Source organism: Natrix helvetica, assembly GCF_964273705.1.
Source record: "Natrix helvetica genome assembly, chromosome: 5".
In the NCBI taxonomy this organism is placed as follows: Eukaryota; Metazoa; Chordata; class Lepidosauria; order Squamata; family Natricidae; genus Natrix; species Natrix helvetica.
In genome coordinates, this window is record NC_138551.1 from 42,827,161 (window position 1) to 42,845,189 (window position 18,029).

At 37.1% G+C, this 18,029-nt stretch overlaps 1 protein-coding gene across 2 annotated transcripts in view; it reads right to left on the reverse strand.

Annotated features, from left to right (window-relative positions):
• The window catches only part of KY (kyphoscoliosis peptidase), a 33,032-nt gene extending 15,293 nt beyond the window's left edge, over window positions 1–17,739 (reverse strand). Inside the window, exons 1-6 of one of the 2 annotated variants that reach the window (XM_081954358.1) lie at window positions 17,468–17,739; window positions 13,602–13,649; window positions 9,007–9,081; window positions 7,913–7,990; window positions 7,745–7,819; window positions 5,980–6,027 (exon numbers count right to left, since the gene is read on the reverse strand). In XM_081954358.1, the coding sequence (XP_081810484.1) occupies window positions 5,980–6,027; window positions 7,745–7,819; window positions 7,913–7,990; window positions 9,007–9,081; window positions 13,602–13,649; window positions 17,468–17,531 (388 nt within the window). In that variant the 5' untranslated portion in view covers window positions 17,532–17,739. The remainder of the gene's footprint in view (window positions 1–5,979; window positions 6,028–7,744; window positions 7,820–7,912; window positions 7,991–9,006; window positions 9,082–13,601; window positions 13,650–17,467) is intronic. The other variant, XM_081954359.1, reaches the window with a different exon arrangement.
• Between the last annotated feature and the right edge of the window lie 290 nt (window positions 17,740–18,029).

Consider the following 18,029-nt stretch of genomic DNA (forward strand, 5'->3'; position numbering starts at 1 on the left):
CTAAGCAGAATTGAGTCAGGTGATGGGAGTTATGTCTTACAATGTTAGCAGAAAGTCAATATTATATCAAGTACAGTAAGTGCTACTCTAGATACAAAGGTACAAAAACACCTACTGCTCAAATTAGATGATTTCTACAACTTTATAAAGAAGACGGACCTGCTTTATTATTTACCTAACTACTCTACTTTGTGAGTGGTTCTTGGTGCTGTCTGAGCTTGCTTGTTTTCTTGCAAATGTTCCATTACCCTAAGTAGGCAACATCATCAGTGCTACTAAGGAGTGCTGCTTTCTGTCAGTTTATATTCTGATGTCTTGAGTTGAGTGGTCATAGACATGCTTTATTTGGGCTGTTTACTGATGGCTCTTTGGTAGTTTCTTGATTGGGGTATTGCTTATTTGATTGCTGGTTTGATTGTTACTCTACTTTATTTCTGAGTAGCAAGGACTTTTGTTTGATGCCTGCCTTATTCTGAACACTTGGGGCTAAATAACTCTTGCATGGCTGGCACTGTTGCAGAGATGGCTCTGGGGTGGACTTGTAAAAACACACATAATCTAATCCAACGGTTAGCATCCATGCTACTTTTAGAGAATAGCCATTCTGAGAATTATCCAATGTCATGAGTTTTTTTTCCCTGACATCTTGTGAACTAATTTTAAATTGTCCTAAGATTCCAGTCTTCCTATATGAATTTTAACTATCACCACGAATTTGGACTGAATGTAAAAAAATGATTATATGTTGGGGTGGATGCGAGGGAGTTGAGTTTTAAGAAAAACTCATTTGAGTTGAATAGTGCCTGGGGGTCATATACTGTTCGTATAAAATGAACAAGTTGCTTGCATTGCTTTAAGTAAAATATTAACAACAGGTATTAATATATTTTGGTAAGTATAACAAAATATAAGTAACAGCAAAAAGCCTAGTAGTCAAACATTGTAAAGAAAACTATGCCCATTAACAAACCCCACCCAAATATATCACAAAACTGACACAACGTCTCCTTCCAGAGCTATCTTAAAAACCCTAGATTTTATGGTTCTCCTAAAACTCAGCAGGATGAGATCCAGAAGAAATCTATTCTAAAAAAGACAGCCCCAGGTTCAACTCCTTGGGCTTTGTAAATGGCAGTTCCTAAAAGAAGGGAGCCAGGGTAGGTTTGCCATATTTCATCTCATTGGACAGGCAGAGCCCATGGGGAACAGACAGTTCTACAGAAATGTTTATCCTGAGGTATGTAGAGCTTTCAGCATCTTGGGTTGCTGGCAATCACCTGGCAACCACTGCAATTTTCAAAGTAGAGATATTCCTTGGGAGAACTTCCGTATTCTCAAACATCCTTATTCAGATAATTTACTCAGAAATTTCCAGGTGATAGCTCTATGTAGAGCAAACTGCAATAATATAACACTATACTAGTAATGCTCTAGTGTTTTTGTACCTTTGTATCTAGAGTAACCTTTGCCAGACCTATCCTCGAATACTGCTCACCTGCCTGGAATCCACACTGTATTTAATACATTAGAGAGGATCCAGAGTACTCAACTCCTCTGCTGGCAATAAGATTCCTTATACCACCAGGCTTGAAATTTTAGGCCTGGATAACCTTGAACTACGCCATCTACGGTCCGACCTAAGCTTAGTACACAAGATTATTTGCCATAACGTCCTACCTGTTAGTGACTACTTTAACTTCAACTGCAATAACACAAGGGCTATCAATAGATACAAACTAAATGTATTCAGCTCTAATCTTGATTTCAGGAAATGCGACTTCAGCAATAGAGTAGAAAATGTATGGAACACTCTACCTGATCCTGTTGTTAGTTCCTCTAAGCCCCATACCTTTTACCTTAAACTGTCTACCGTGAACCTTACATATTTCTTAAGAAGTCCCTAAGGGGGTGTGCATAAGCACACCAGCGTGCCTACCATCCCTATCCTACTGTCCCCATTTATATGTATTCATTTTATGTGTTTATAGCTATGTTTTGCTTACTTATATTCATGTATTTGTGCCATTTTTTCATGTGTCTATGTCTATACTGACACTTGTTTCCTTGTACTTGTTGACAAATTAAATAAATAAATAAACAAACTATATCTGTCTGTCTATCTATCTATCTATCTATCTATCTATCTATCTATCTATCTATCTATCTATCTATCTATCTATCTCAGATTAGAGCTTCCCAAAGTTACATTATTCCATATTTTAAAATTAGGGCTCAATCTTTCTTTGTAGCTGAGATTACAGGGAAGGACAGTGCTGCCAAAGAAAAGCCTTGTGTCAGAAGCTATAGAGACTGCAGGAGGATATTTTAGGATTTAACCTCATTTCTAGGCTGCAGTGAGTGAAGGCAAAACTTCAAGCAAGAAAGGATGGACCCATGAGCCGCCTAATGTGCTGAGCAGCCATCTGTCTGTCTCAACCAGCACTCAGCACCAGGCATCTGTCTCTTTAATAAGCTTGTTTGTATATATGGCCTTTTACTGAAGAGGGCTATTTCAGTAACCTAAAGAGAGCTAAAGCAGATTTATGCATTTAAGAGGTTCCTACTCTGCACAACTCTGAAAATTACTTTTTACCATTTGGGAGCATGGCCATTCTTTAAATTGGTGGTCTGTTTTGCTCTTTCTCAGGCTATAACTGAAAAGGCTCAAAACAGCAGCAGAATTCACAAGAAGTCATACAATGATATGAAGATACCATCAACAGCTGGAATTATGTACCAGACTGCTAGTGTGTGTGTGTGTGTGTGTAATGTGTGTTGTATTTGTGCTGATAAATAAATAAAGGGAGACTAGTATAGATCTATTTCAAGCTATTTAGCTCTCATCAGCTAGCCATACCCTTACTGGGATTTGAACCTGGGCTGTATTACATATTAGGCAGATGTATTAGCCACTAAGCCACAGGCTCTCCTCCTTATCAGCTGAGCCAGGGAAATAGGTATGTATTTGCGTTACAACCCCTGGTATGCCCAAATATGGGAGGGAGCTCACTACTCCTCCTTTCTGTCCTTCGGCTTATTACAGAAGACTGGATGGTTTTCTGTAATGAGCCGAAGGACAGAAAGGGCATACCAGGGGTTGTAACACAAATACATACATACATACCACCATACGTACGTACGTACGTACGTACGTACGTACGTACGTATGTATGTATGTATGTATGTATGTGTGTTACAACCCCTGGTATGCCCAAATATGGGAGGGAGCTCACTACTCCCCCTTTCTGTCATTCGGCTCATTACAGAAAACCATCCAGGCAGAAAACCATATTTTTATTTTTAATGTTGCCTTTTTATATTTGTGTTGTATTTGTGCTGATAAATAAATAAAGGGAGACTAGTATAGATCTATTTCAAGCTATTTAGCTCTCATCAGCTAGCCATACCCTTACTGGGATTTGAACCTGGGCTGTATTACATATTAGGCAGGAGTCATAGCCACTAAGCTACAGGTTCTCCTCCTTATCAGCTGAGCCAGGGAAATAGGTATGCATTTGTGTTACAACCCCAGGTATGCCCAAATATGGGAGGGAGCTCACTGTGGCTTAGTGGCTAAGCAATATATATTGCTTAAATAGTTAGATGGCCTAGATATTGGTATTTGAACATAGATCTTTTCAACATTTGTATTTTATTATGTTTTACTAATCTAGGTAAAATGTTAATATATATTACTAGTCCATGTATGATATGCCACATGCTAAATAAATAAGCACATTGTTTCATTTAAGCAAACAAAGGCCACATCAAATTCTGGCAGGCACTGTCGATCCCACTTTCTGATACTTCATTAAAAACCCATCTTACTATTTGCTATCTGAACTAAAACATACACCAAATGTAAAGGGATTTAATTCTACAAAAGTAGCACTGGGAAAGACCAGGTCAAGAACATGAAAAGCTCTCTTAGGGTTGAAAAGTATTTTAAATTATAACAGCATCCAGACATTTTTTTAAAGGTTGTTCTCCATCCACCTCTTTCCTCTGACAGCAACAACTTTTGTTTGCCTTTTAAAATCTGCTTTGCTTCTTTGTAGAACTACACCAGATTTGGGCTGCAAAATTTCAGATGACCACTGTGGTCTTTTTTTAAAAAACGCTCTGGCAGCTACAGCTATCAGAGTTGTACTGCAAAAGTCCAAGGACATACAGAAAATGCTGTTTCCTAGGTCAGTGTTTCTCAACCTTAGCAATTTTTAAGATGTGTGGACTCTAACTCCCAGGCTTGTAGTTGGGGAATTCTTGGAGCTGAAGTCCACACATATTAAAGTTCCTGGGTGTGAGAAACACTGACTTAGATGATGACTAAGAGCATTTTCTGCATGTCCTTGGACTTTTGCAGTACAAATCTGATGGCTTAGCTGCCAGAGGATATTAAAAAAAGACTATTGCCAATGTACTACTATGGGATATGCTAATAAAATACCAAAAATACGTGTGTGTGTGTGTGTGTAAGATCTAAGAAAGTTGTATCATTATGAGAAACAAAAGCATTTGTTTGTATGTGTGTAAGAGAGCTGGGGAAAGAGTTTTTAGCTTTAGCTTACACATCTTACATTATTCTAATCATTGCAAGTTTTTTTAGTTGGAGATGCACTTGGGCTTTTGTTTTGCTTTTGTTTTAAAAAAAATAATTGCTGGTTTTTAAAAATTTTAATGGCAACTTTAATCAACAGGGAGTATGGTGGTCTTTTACATCATTATTCATTTATAAATGAGTTCTTTTGTAATCTGAAAGATTTATAGACAAGCATAGGAAAGAGGACATTAGTTTTGAGAATATTGAAACGATTTGGGGTTAATCTGAATGAGCCCCAGGGCTATCATTCTGCTCTGTCACTCTTGTGGGCTACAGATGCTTCTGAATGCAACTTTCTTTTGTTGGCACCCAAAAATCTTACCTCTTGACTTCAAGTAGTTACTATGAATGTGTTTCCATTGAAAACCGAAAGGAATTAAAGTTCTTATTCAGGCTGTTGCATGAATTAAATTTGGCCATCATCTTCTAATGATTAGTAAACAGAAAGGACCAAACTATCCTACTTTTCTTTTCATATTTAATAGAAGTGGAAAAATAAGGGGAAGGTTTGATATTTACCATTAAGTGCTTTGATTTCTTTAATAGAAAATGGGAATCTATTATTAATACTATATAATTCTCTTTTGCTCAACCTGTACACGAATGTAAATAAACGTAAATTATAAAATTTATATTCCATTTCTGGTTACTTCTTTTCAAGAAAATATGAAATTAACCATGGGTAATGATTAATTATATGCGTGTGCATCACATCATTTAAATCATTTGAGAACTTGGGAATGGAGAAATAAAACAAAATTCCTTTCCTGGTGATGTCTTAAAAAATAAAAATGCAAATGAATAGACAGTAATCTGCAATTGGGCCCCACAATGCTTGTGCCATGTTTGTAACCCTAACCCCTGCAATGAAGGGGATTAGAGTTGTAGGCCAAAATGGACATTTCCAGTTTCCTGATGCCCAGAGTTCTATTTCACACCAAAACAGAACAAAGCTTGAATGCTGACTTTGTCAACACTGCAATTTTTAAAGCACAACTGTGCCCACTAAAAACCATACTGTTGTTCATTATCAGCAGAAAAGAATAAGAGAGAATCAAAGGGAAAAATATACTTTTAAATTGGTAATCTCTGCCAAGAATTCTTCCCCTTCTCCATATATTACGTCTGCTCATTTCATATATTGAGAGAGATATTTTAATAAATATTAGGGTTTTTAAAAAAGCTCAAAAGACCAGATTTCCTAATTCAAATAAAACATTAGTCAATATTTTCTACACCTCATGTTAACAGATTAAGCCATAATTTACTGAGATACTTTGATAAACTAAAAATAATATATAAGACTTCCTGAATTACTGAAGAATATAAATTAATTACACAGCCTTGTAGAAATAGGACAGACAATATAATGTAGTTACCATGCTGATCTTTGACTCCAGGTGGGCGGGGTATGTTCTTTCCATTCACTTGAAAACATATGAAATTTTGAAAAGAATATGAACACGGATAGACAGAAAAATGCATACTCTAATATGCTAGCTAGAAAAGTTGTAGATTTGGTAACGCACAACTGGAAAACATCAGGCTGGAGAACTCTTGTAGTTTTTTGCTACTAAACTCTCTATAGTCACTCTCCCCACTATAATAACAGATGTTGAGCAGTGTTTGGGACAAAAACACATACTTTTTCATGAGTATGCAGATCAAGGAGTTGATCATGTAATCACTATTAGTGTCATAGCTTTGCAAAATTTTCACCTGAAATGCGCCTATTGTTTTACTTAAATTGCAGTTAATTTTCGCTATTTTTCTCTCCTTCCCAATCTATCCACCTCTTTTTTAAAATGATCAAATATTACAATAGGAAAGCATCAAGAAATTGATTGGATATAAATGGGATGTGATTGGAATGTCCAACTGACCAAAATTAGAAAACCACAATTGATTGTAAATCTCTTACAATAAATAACATTATTGTGGTGATATGAGGAATCTAGGACTTTAATCTCTCTCATGATTAGATATTGGATACAACATCTGAAAAACTGATCATGAATTTAAGTATCATTTATTATAGACGAAAGCAGATTTGACCAACATGGAGAACTGACAGCAATGCTTAGGCATAATTTCATCCATTTTGTATCATTCTTTTATTGAGTCCTTTTGGAGAAGGGCGGCATATAAATCCAAATAAACCTGAAACCTGAACTGAGAGTTTGTAATGAAAATATTTATTATTGACTATATCTGCAATTACCCATAAAAAGTATCTTATAGTATTGCTTGACCAAGGACTTTTGGTAGTGTCCATTTAATATTTGCCAAGTAAAAAGGCACTTCTTAAGCAACTCAATAATATTTGTTTTTATTTTCCTTTTATTGAAGTATTTATTAAATGAGCGATCTGTAGGTTGTAGTATTTAATCAATTTTGGCTGATCTTTATGAAGAAAACAGGGTCAGACTTGGCTAATGTTTACGATGAGGCACCTTAAGGAATTCTCAAAGTTTCATACTACTCAAAAAGTATATATATTTTTTAAAAAAACCTCAAAGAAGGAAACAGTAAATTACTTCCTAAAACAAACAGCTTTAACCAACCCACAACTTTCATGGATCCATCTGAATTGTTACCAGGAGTCAAATTTACTTAAGGAAACATTGTAAAAATTTCTTATTATGAAGAACATGCTCAAATCTCATAGGATTGATTTCTTAATGAGAAGGAGAAGGACAGCCCTAATAATCTATTTGCAAATTAGTTTGAGGCTAATTTGCTTTCTTTAATTGGAAAAAATAGGCTCCCTATAAATCTTTAGAAATATATTTTTTTAAAAGGAGGACTTGTTCAGAATTAGCTCCTTTTCTGTGCAGTACTGTACTGTTAATTTATATAGTGCTCTCAATTACTGAAAACATTTCACCTACATTACTTCTTGTCAGCTTTATGACTGGTCTATAAAGTAAGTCATTATTGTCCTCATATTACAGAAAGCAGAATTCAGGCTGAAAGGGAGTAGTTTAGCTAAAACTAGCTAGTGATTTCTTAGCAATATGCAGATATAAAATAGGGATTTTCCGATGCAAGCACTGTGAAATGCCAGCTGTTTAATATAGTATGATTTAATCTAATCTCCCCCTCTCTCTTTTTAAAGCAGTCTGTTTTTATAAAGCTACATACCTTTCTCAGAGGAGAGTTTGTTGAATAACCGTTGAGTAAAAGTACTATTATGAACGTCTACTGTCACCTGGTTTTCTAAAATAAATAATAATTTTGTAGTCATTGAGTTTTGGAAAAGACACTTCAGATTGCACAGCATACACATGTTTTGTCCTTTAGATACTGTACCTTTCTCAGAGGAGAATTTGTTGAATAACTGTGGAGTAGAATTACTACTATGAACTTCTACTGTATACACATAGGTTCCTAAAATAAATAATAATTTTGTAATTGAGTTTTGGAAAAGACACTTCAAATTGCACAGCATACACATGTTTTATCCCTTAGATACTGTAAGATCCCAGAATAAGTTTAAGCCTACACAGAGCCAAAATAAGACCTTAAACGGAGGCTTGAGCAAGAATCATCATTTAATCTTTGATCAAAGTCTAAAGTCTGGATCAGCAGTTCCAAACGGATATACAAGGATATACAAGGAAAAGCTACACACTCAGAGAAGTATCACTCCTTTTCATACAGTTAGAAATGTAAATTAAATCCCCCATTCCAGCCTCTTAATTAGCCTTATCGCTTCCTTTGTTCTCACAATTGGCTACTTGGCCCCCTAGTGTTGCAGAGAAGGGAACTTGCACACATCAAATATGTAAGTTTTAGGGCTGTTGTGCTGGAGAGTAAATTGCATACAACTCCAGCCTGAGATACATTCTTAAACCCTGGATTGCAGGAAGAAGATTGATCAAATCTTTAGATCAGATGGCAGGAACATATTTTTGGCAAATGACAGATACTTTACAGAGGCCTAATGTGTTTGTTACAGGAAGTTAGTTACAGGAAATACAAAAGTAAAGGCATAATGTATCACATATATGATACAAATACAAAGGCATCATATATATTTGTGTTACAGGAAACAAATGTTTATAGAACAAGAAGTTTCTACTAATTCTAGTATTCCAGTATATTATATTCTTATTACAATTTACTGAAAGCATTTCATGTATCTTCTTGTCAGCTTTATGACTGGTCTATAAAATAAGATATTATTGTCCTCATATTACAGAAAGGGGAATTCAGGCTCAAAGGTAATAGTTTGGCTAAAACCAGCTAGTGATTTCTTAGCAATATGCTGGTATAAAATAGGTATTTTCTGATGCAACCACTGTGAAATGCCAGCTGTTTAATATAGTATGATTTAATCTAATCTCTCTCTCTCTCTCTCCCCCCCCCTCTCTCAAGCAGTCTGTTTTTATAAAGCCACATACCTTCCTCAGAGGAGAGTTGGTTGAATAACTGTTGAGTAGAAGTACTATTATGACCGTCTACTGTCACCTGGTTTTCTAAAATAAATAATAATTTTGTAGTCATTGAGTTTTGGAAAAGACACTTCAAATTGCACAGCGTACACATGTTTTATCCCTTAGATACAAAAAAGTGAAATTATACACAGAAAAGGCAGTCCCACAGTCCTTTTTCCCCAATGCAACTTGCTAGTTGATCTCCAAACCTTGGGTCATTTAATTACAGGAAAGGGTGGAGATAAAAGCTTGGCAACGTTTGTGAAAGAGCAGAGTTGGGAAAAACTAGGCAGCAGCACAAATTTGTCTGAGTAAATTTCTGTTCAGTCAGACAATTTCCATCTAATATTGAGGAATTCCCTTCTTCCAACTCACTTTGCCATCACATATTCCAGCCTTGGAACAATAAAGACAACAGTGGAGGGGGAGGATGAAAGCCTTCTATAGTGAGTAGATTTACACAGTACCAATAAAGGAGAATATTTGTAGCTCAGGGTTGAAGTGAGAGGTCCTTGGTGCTCTCTGAGGTTGGTTGTTTACTTGCAGACGTTTCGTTATCCAAACTGGGTAACATCATCAGAGAGCATCAAAGACCCTCAGATTCTCACAACCTGTACATACACACACACACATACATCCATAAGCTAGAAAAATAGCTCTGGTTCACATGTTCATTTTACAAGTGTCAGGCCTGTAGTTATGTTCTTTTTAGGATCTTTGGCCTGCCACACTTTCTATTATTTTCCTGTGCTGTTTCATTAGTGTAGTAGTTGGGAGGGGGGAATAGAAAGGAGTAGATTTGTGGAATGTGTTGTTGTCATTCTTTCTAAGAAGCCCAAGGTCATCTTTTGTCTCCGCATCTCGACACCTGACCGGAAGCAGAAGGGTGTAGATGCCAGCGTGGAAGAAGAACATTGGACCATGTGATGGATTTATGGGTGTGGGGATAGATCATGAACTTTCAACTGGGTGGAAATATAGGAAGCTTTTAGATTTGGGATTCCACAGTTTGTTGCCAACATGTCTGTCTTATTAAATTGAAACTTTAAGGATAGCTCTGCCTTGAACTCTGATTTAATTCTGCATGATATTTTGGAACGCTGACAACAAGATCATCAACATTTTGTTCAACTATTTAAAGTTCCTTCAGATACTGTTTGTTTTCTATTATTTCTATTACTGTTCAGTTATCTGTTCATTTATTTAATATTAAAAGACACAGAATTACTTTTTAGGAACGGATTTCTTATATAACTATGCCACCTTCTTGTTTTCAAGAAAAGTTATATTAGGGTTATAGGGATGGATCAATCTCAATCCAGTTCATTTTTTTTTTTCAGAATAAAGCTGCCACGGATAAAATGCTGGCAAGAAGTAAAGACGTGTTATGACAGCCGTGTCTCCTTGCCTTTGATATTTCCTCATCAAACAGAGAAATTTAGCTGAGAGCCTCTGGGCATTTACTGATGTATTTTAGGATTTCTTGTAGTCCCTTTGCAAACAATGAAACCAAGTAATTGCTCTGTCAGTCCTTCCTTCTCTTTTGAAGAAGGAAAGGGTATTCTCCCCCCCCCTTCTTCTTTCTATTACAGGTGAATCCTTTCTCTTTGAGATATAGCTTAATTATGCTTATTAGATTTGTTTCCTTGGAAAAAAGGTTGCTGAAAAAGTGTGAGGTGATTGATAGTAGGGAACAAAGGATAAAGTGTCTGAAGCAGGGGTGGGTTCCTGCCAGTTCTAACCTCTTCTATAGAAGAGGTTCCACAAATCTACAGTGCCGTTTAGAACCGGTTCCAGCTCCCTCCCCCCGCCCGTCCGCACATCATCAAGATGAAGAGCGAGATGAGGAATTCTGGGAGTTGAAGTCCACAAGTCTTAAAGTTGTCAAGTTTGAACACCCCTGGGTTTTTTTTCTAAAGGGTTAGGGGTGCAAGGGTCTTGTAACTTGACAGCTTTAAGACTTGCATGCTTCAAATGCCAGAATTCCTGAGCCAACATTTTGGTTGCTAAGCAGGAGCGTTGTTAAGTGAGTTTCACCACATGTTACAAGTTGGCCACGCCCACCCAGTCACATGGCTAGCAAGCCACTCCCACCCAGTCACATGGCCAGCAAACCACTTCCAAAAAGCAGGCCACACCTACAGAGGAGGTTCTAAAAAAATTTGAAACCCACCACTGGTCTGAAGGTTCATAAATTGGAAAGGAGAATAAAGGTCAGTTGTCAATTCTGACCACTGTAAGTAGGCTTTTACTGTATAAGCATCCTGTCATACATAGAGTTTTATATAAGGTACAGACATGACTATTTTCCATTTGTACATCTTTCCAGAAAAGAAACAAGATTATAGATAGGTAATAACTTCAACTTATCCCACTTGGAACCATACAAAATCTTTAAAATTATAGTAAATTGCATGCAGTAATACCAAGTCTGAACTTTGGTTCACTGGCCTCAATAAAGTTTATATCAAATGCAGGGAAACCTTTTGGTTACACAGTGTGCAATACCTTTGCCCCTCTTTTCTTTGCAAATAGGATCAGGAGTTTTTTAGAGTCAAAATGGAAAAACGCTTCTTATCTCCTCCAAATGGAGGAAAATGCATTATATTGTTGGAACAATAAAAGCCCCTATATGACCCACACATCCCTTAATGAGGTCACGCATCAACAGCAACCACCTGTCATCTATCAGCAACCTCAGATAAAGATATAGATAAACTGCTTAAGCTTTTTTTTGCTGGTATTTGACACTTGAGCTGCAATTGATTAAATGACTTTCTCCAGGAAATCAGCTGGTACTGACAAGCAAACATAAAACGAAACCCTTTCAAGATAAGAGGAAATCACAATACTTCACTTTGAGACCAGGCCCCTAATAAAATTCCACATCAAGGAAGAGATTTACCACGTACACACCACAAAACCCTCCTCTCCTGGACTTCACATGGATTTCACATGGGCAGAAACACCTCAATTTGCATATCTAAGATACTTCACATCAAAGTCCAATGCTATTCAATTAAAGCCCTGTGTTACTATAAGTATTACCATCCTTAGCTTCCTAACCTTGTACCTACCTTTGACAGCTGATTTTTTTTTGGCTGTTTTTGCTACTGAATACAATTTATTTCCTCTTCAACCAGGCATCATCTGCCCATTTACTCAGCTACAAAGTAGACCAGAATTTTCTTCTAACATTGTGTCTTGAGCGATTTTTAAAGGTATTTTACTGGTGCACACACAAATACACATACACACGCACACACACATTCCAAAATGCCAAAAAGGTGAAAGATGACCCTGCTCACTCTAATGCAGATACAGCAATCTACAATTTATTACAGTTCTTTATCAATGGGATATTTTTAAGAGACATAATTACCACAGACCATCAATGGTCAAAATATGATTCAATGTTTGACCACTGGGGTCAGTAAATTTCCTTCAGACTAGCAGAACTGATAAATTAAGTAATTATTGTAATAATGATGTCAATATTTTGAGTTCTCTTATCCTCCTTTTCACTAAGTCATTATGATGAGAATAAAGACAATCAGGGTGTTTCAATTAGCATTCTGCCCCAAAACCTCTTTAAATGTTAATAGAGCTTGCCCCAATTAGGCATTCTTTGGATATGCAGTTCCTGGCTTTCCCAGGCAGCTTATCACAAATATCCTAATTTGTTATATATTCAAAATCTACGAATTCTGGGCATTGCAGTATCGATTTCTGTGGTTGGTGAGCGCTTTCCAAAATTCCCACCATAAGTCTTTTCCAACTCTTTTGAAGATTTTGGAGATGGAACTGAATATTGTTTATAAGCATGTCTTACTGAGCTACAGTGCAATCTTCATTTTCCATGAAGCTACACTTTCTGCAGGCATCTGGTAAATCAGGGATGGAGACTGAATGCTGGATTAAATGAGTCTTTGGTCTCGTCAAGATAGACAATTTTCCCATTTGCATGAAAATAAGATTCATAGCTGATATGAGGTAGTATAAGAAAATTGTTCTAACAGAAAATATAGTTCCAGGTTGACCTTCTTTGGTCACTTCAATAATTCAGGTCTAAAGGAATCCTTTTAATGCTTTACCCATTAGGAACATGTTAATTTAAGGTTTTCTTTCAAGCTTTTGATATATTTTTAAAAAACATGGGTGACAAGGCCACTGCCCACATGTTGAACTGAAAAAGTACCTGTTAAAAGGTGAACTAGAATCTATCAGTCCTGATCTTTCCAGCAAGCTTTCAAGGGGAAGTTCTGCTTGCTTGTGCTTGAATGCCAATACAATCTTGCATGATCCTTCTCTGTTAACTTCCTGCTGGATAGAGAAGCTTGGGAACGAATTGAATAAAATCAGGAAGCATAACCCCATCTCTTTGACACAAATTTAATTCCCCTTCAGGTAGAATATATGAACAGAATTATAATGTCTTTACAGACTTTTCCATTCTTTCCAAATCTTTTCAAGTGCTTCATAATATTTATGTTATTCCAGAGAATGAAAATTGCAGAAACATAGGGAACTATCGGCTCATTTGTGACTAGTTTGCAACCTACCTTGAGATGAGCAGGGTGTAACGACTTGTTTCTTGCAAAAAAAATTCCCTAGAGAAAGAAAGATATATATATATATTAAGTGAAAGAAGTAGTGTGAAATTGGGTGAGTAGAAACAAATAAGATCTAGACCTAACTTTGGTGTATATTGTCGCCTCATAACTATATTCCACATTTAATGATTACTGAGTGTGCTTAATTCTCATTTCTGCTTGTTTCTTTCCTCTTTCTTCTGTTCCCCTCCCCTGCCTGCCCTGCCCTTCCTCTCTTTTTCTATCTTCCTAGATTTTTTGTAAAATCTTATTTCTAATTTTGTAAACCTCAAAATTCTGCAAGCTTTCCTGGGGACAATAGCAAGCCATGATTTCTTAAATAAGAAGTGGCCATTGGTAATAAACCAGCATAAAAAATGCTATCTCACTTGGCGCCTACAATTTAATACCTATGTTTCAGCTCAATTCAAATATCAAAAGCAGTGGCCATTACTTTACAAACTCATCTCTAATTTCTTGTTTCAAATCATTAAATATCTTACCTCATGCATTCCACATTTAAAATTCATTGCTCTCCCTGAGGTTCCTTTGGGGAGACTATTCCTTAATCAATTCCTTACTTATATGTTCTCTTCAGGCTGATTCTCATTCAACTTGCGGGAATGTGCCATTGGAAATTCTTATCTTTATTAAGACATTCCAACTACACTTCATCAGTTACTTAATCCTTAGGTCTGTAGAGGGTTAGAAAAGCCTTTGCAGATCCTATGGCTCCCAAGATAGAAAAAACATGCCTTCTGAAGGTATATACAAAGTGCTGCTAAATATTTCTTGAACGTTCCTATTTCTGACATCTAGTTCAGAGGTAGGTTATTGCCAGTTTGGCCAAACCGGTAGCGGAATTCACACCTGAGTCGCAGAACTGGCAGCGACCCAGGCCTGCCATGCCCCCGAATCAGTTCCCTCATTGCCGCATGGGTGCCACCATTTTAAATTTTAGTGACTGCACACGCAGAACAATTTACATTGAACAGCACACGTTGCATGTGGGTTGAGAACTGGTAGTAACACTAGCAGCAAACCAACCCTTGATCTAGTTTATGTGAAAGTTGAAAAAACTATAAAGAAATTAGGACAACAAGGTGAATGAAGTTCTTGCAGTTTAAGTTCAAGGCATTCTGTTAACAGAAAGTGCAGAGGGGAATCTTCAGCTTATATTTATATTTTGTAGTAAACATCTATTATCTGTTCCAAATGAACAAGAACTGTTGTGTTTGTGTGTGTATTTATTAGCCCCTAGGCCTGTAGGAAGTTGTCACCCACCCCTCTCCTAGGAAAATGGAACATTCTCAGAAATATTAAAAAGGCAGAATAGAATATTTCTCCTAAAAGAGAATATAAATCTTAAAACAGAAACTCCAGCTCCCTGAGCTCAGCAGATGTTTTGGTTATCTACAACACAAAAGACTTTCAGCTCCAGGGTGATAGGATTAGCCCTCACTCAAGATCCAAACCAGAACAAAGCCATTAAACCATAATAGGAAATGCCCAATGCCCCTTTATTACATCATCACTTGACAAGATTCAACTTGGCCCCATGGGAGTCTGACAACCAATCAGAATACATTTCTTACACAGGAACAGGAAGCTCCAAGGTGGGGCCCAAGAGAGGGTATAAATCTATCTCCCTCTCTCACCCATATGCTCTTTTTGCCCAGGATCTCAAACCATGTGGTCCTGTCCACCATTAAACCATCTTTCCAAGTCCTCTCCAGGTTTCCAGTGTCTTTCTTCCCACTTGGAACTGAACCCAGATGGACAATTCTTCCAACAGGCCATATCAACGTACAGGTTCAAACACATGTTACCAATAAAATTCTAAACAAAGTGTTTAAAATGAGAGTGGGTAAAATACAATAATTTAATACATAAACATGTAAAATAGAATAAAATGACATAAATTATATTTCCTTATCACCCCTGCAATCTACCCCAATCAGGCTCACATATGCCAATCTCAGACTATTTTAGTCAGAAATTGTGCTGTCATTTTCAGATCAAATCTGAATCAAAGCCCTTATATCAAATCAAAGCCCTTATATCAGCCCCTTTTATAAACAGCAGTTGAATAATATATGAGTCAGATCTCCTACCCCTTCGTGGATTACTGCCTTGTTGTGGTGAAGAAGTTTGCGTAGTTCAATGAAGCTATGAGCTATGCCGTGTAGGGCCACCGAAGACACACAGGTCATAACAGAGGGCTCTGACAAAATGTGATGCACTGGAGAAGGAAGTGGCAACCCACTCCAGTATCTTTGCCATGAAAACCCCATGGACAGAACCAAAAGGCAAAAAGGCTTGGAGGAACGTTGTCCATGGGGTCGCAATGGGTCAGACCAACTTCGCAACTAACAGCAATAACAGCAGATCTTCTACATCTTCAACTCCACAGAGGCATGTATATCCATTGTATGGGATATAATGGAATCTCCCAAATCTAACCATTGTATCAAGCTGTTCGAATCTTGTTCAGGTAAATGTCTGCCTGAGATGTTTTGGCAATTGTGATTTTAAATAGTTGTCTATTTGGAGGGTGCACTTATATTTGCTCAGACATTTCAGGAGGGTTTGTGATTGCAATTTTATCTCCTCCAGTAAACATACCTGAGGGAATCTATCCGTCTCCATTTCATTAATTTTGACCCAATAGTTGTAAACTCTAATTTTAGACAGTGTGTGAATTGTGTAGATTCCCAGTTCCACTCTGACAGCTGCAGCAGATGTCTTAGGGTCCAGACCCAAACTACATCTTTGGTGCTGAGTGTGCTTGCTCTAAAGCTGAAATGGAGTGTAAACCCCAAACCTCAGCTACGATTAGGAGCATAGGGATTATTTTAGCTTTATATTCTTTGATTAGTGGTACTAGGGAGCTGGGTAACTTTGACTCTTTTGAGTAATAGATTCAAACGACCTTTTGCTCTTAAGTGTGCACTGTTGGTGGTTACAAGCTGAAGATCCAGTCTTGGAAAAAGTTATGCCCAAGTATATGAAGGTGTTAACCTACTCAATTAGTTCCCTGTCTATTTGCCATCTATATCTCTAATTTTTTATTTGGATTTGCTAATAATTAGAGAGTCATTTGATAGTAGCAGCTAAATTTCTTTAGTAGCCTATGCAATCCTACTTGTGAATACAATATTAGTATATCATCAGCATAGAGTAAGGTGTTACAATTTCTATTTAGGATTGTTGGCATGTGCAACCGAATATGTAGAGGCAGTTTCTCTATATATTGGGTTGAGGCAAACAAATTTTGATAGTAGTTGTCCCATTTTTCAGTGGAGATTGGTATATCAAATGCAAATCTCAGTTACTTTAGAATTCCTGCTACTGGTACTACAACACATATTTGTTGTAGTATTCATCACCACAATATTAATAATATAATAACAATAATACTTAACATCATCTTTTTTAACAACTCTCCACATTAACATTTCCTCTTTTTATATCTCCTTCCTAACTCCTTGTCTTAATATCAACTTTAGTCCAAATTAACCTTTTATTTTGGGTCATCTCTACCTTTTTGGTGAGCCATCTGTCAACCATGTTATATGGTCCAGTGGTGGGTTCCTACTAGTTGCAGTGACCCAGGCCGCCACTAACTATTCAGCCGAACTGGTCTGAACCTGTAGGAACTCATCTCTGGAACTGCCAGAAGGAAGCAAAACATTCAACATTCCCCCCACCCCACCAGCTCCTACTGTAGCTGGAACTCCCTCCTCCACAGAGAAGCAATCATCCTCTTCCCAATCCAGTAAGATGCTAGGTTTGTTTGGAGAGTGTGGGGGAAGAAAAGAGAAAAGTAGTCTTACTTGCAATCTCTATTATCCGGTAACAGCAGTTTTTCTTGGGTTCGCTTGGCCTTGTCTCAGCCATGTTGTCTCAGAGAGGTTTGCCTGTTACAAATTGTTGCCTGACTATCACAGGTCTATTTAAAAATACTTATACCAAAAAAGTTAAAGGTCCAAACAATCTTATCAGTCCTGGTTCATTGATAAAACCACAGAAGGAAAACATTTCTGCTGTTTGTACTTCCTTGAAGCTGGTGGGAGGAGTTGCTGACTGAGAGAAGGGAGTTAGAGAGTACAGAGGACAAAGGTAGAGTAAAATTGCCTCCATTTCATTTGAACTTCCCTGAGCCTGGTGGGAGGAACTGCTGGCTGTGAAGGGGCAGTCAGAGAGAGTACAAAGGACAAAGGTAGAGGCGAATCATATAACTATAAACCAAAAATAGCAACAATACATTCTGGGTTAGTGCGCTTGGGAATATGATTTTATTTTATTTCAAAATGACCGGCTTAGTTCAATGTAATACTTGTTTTGCAGCTCTTTTTCACAGTACTCTTTTCAAATTTGGATACTGTCCCCTTTGTA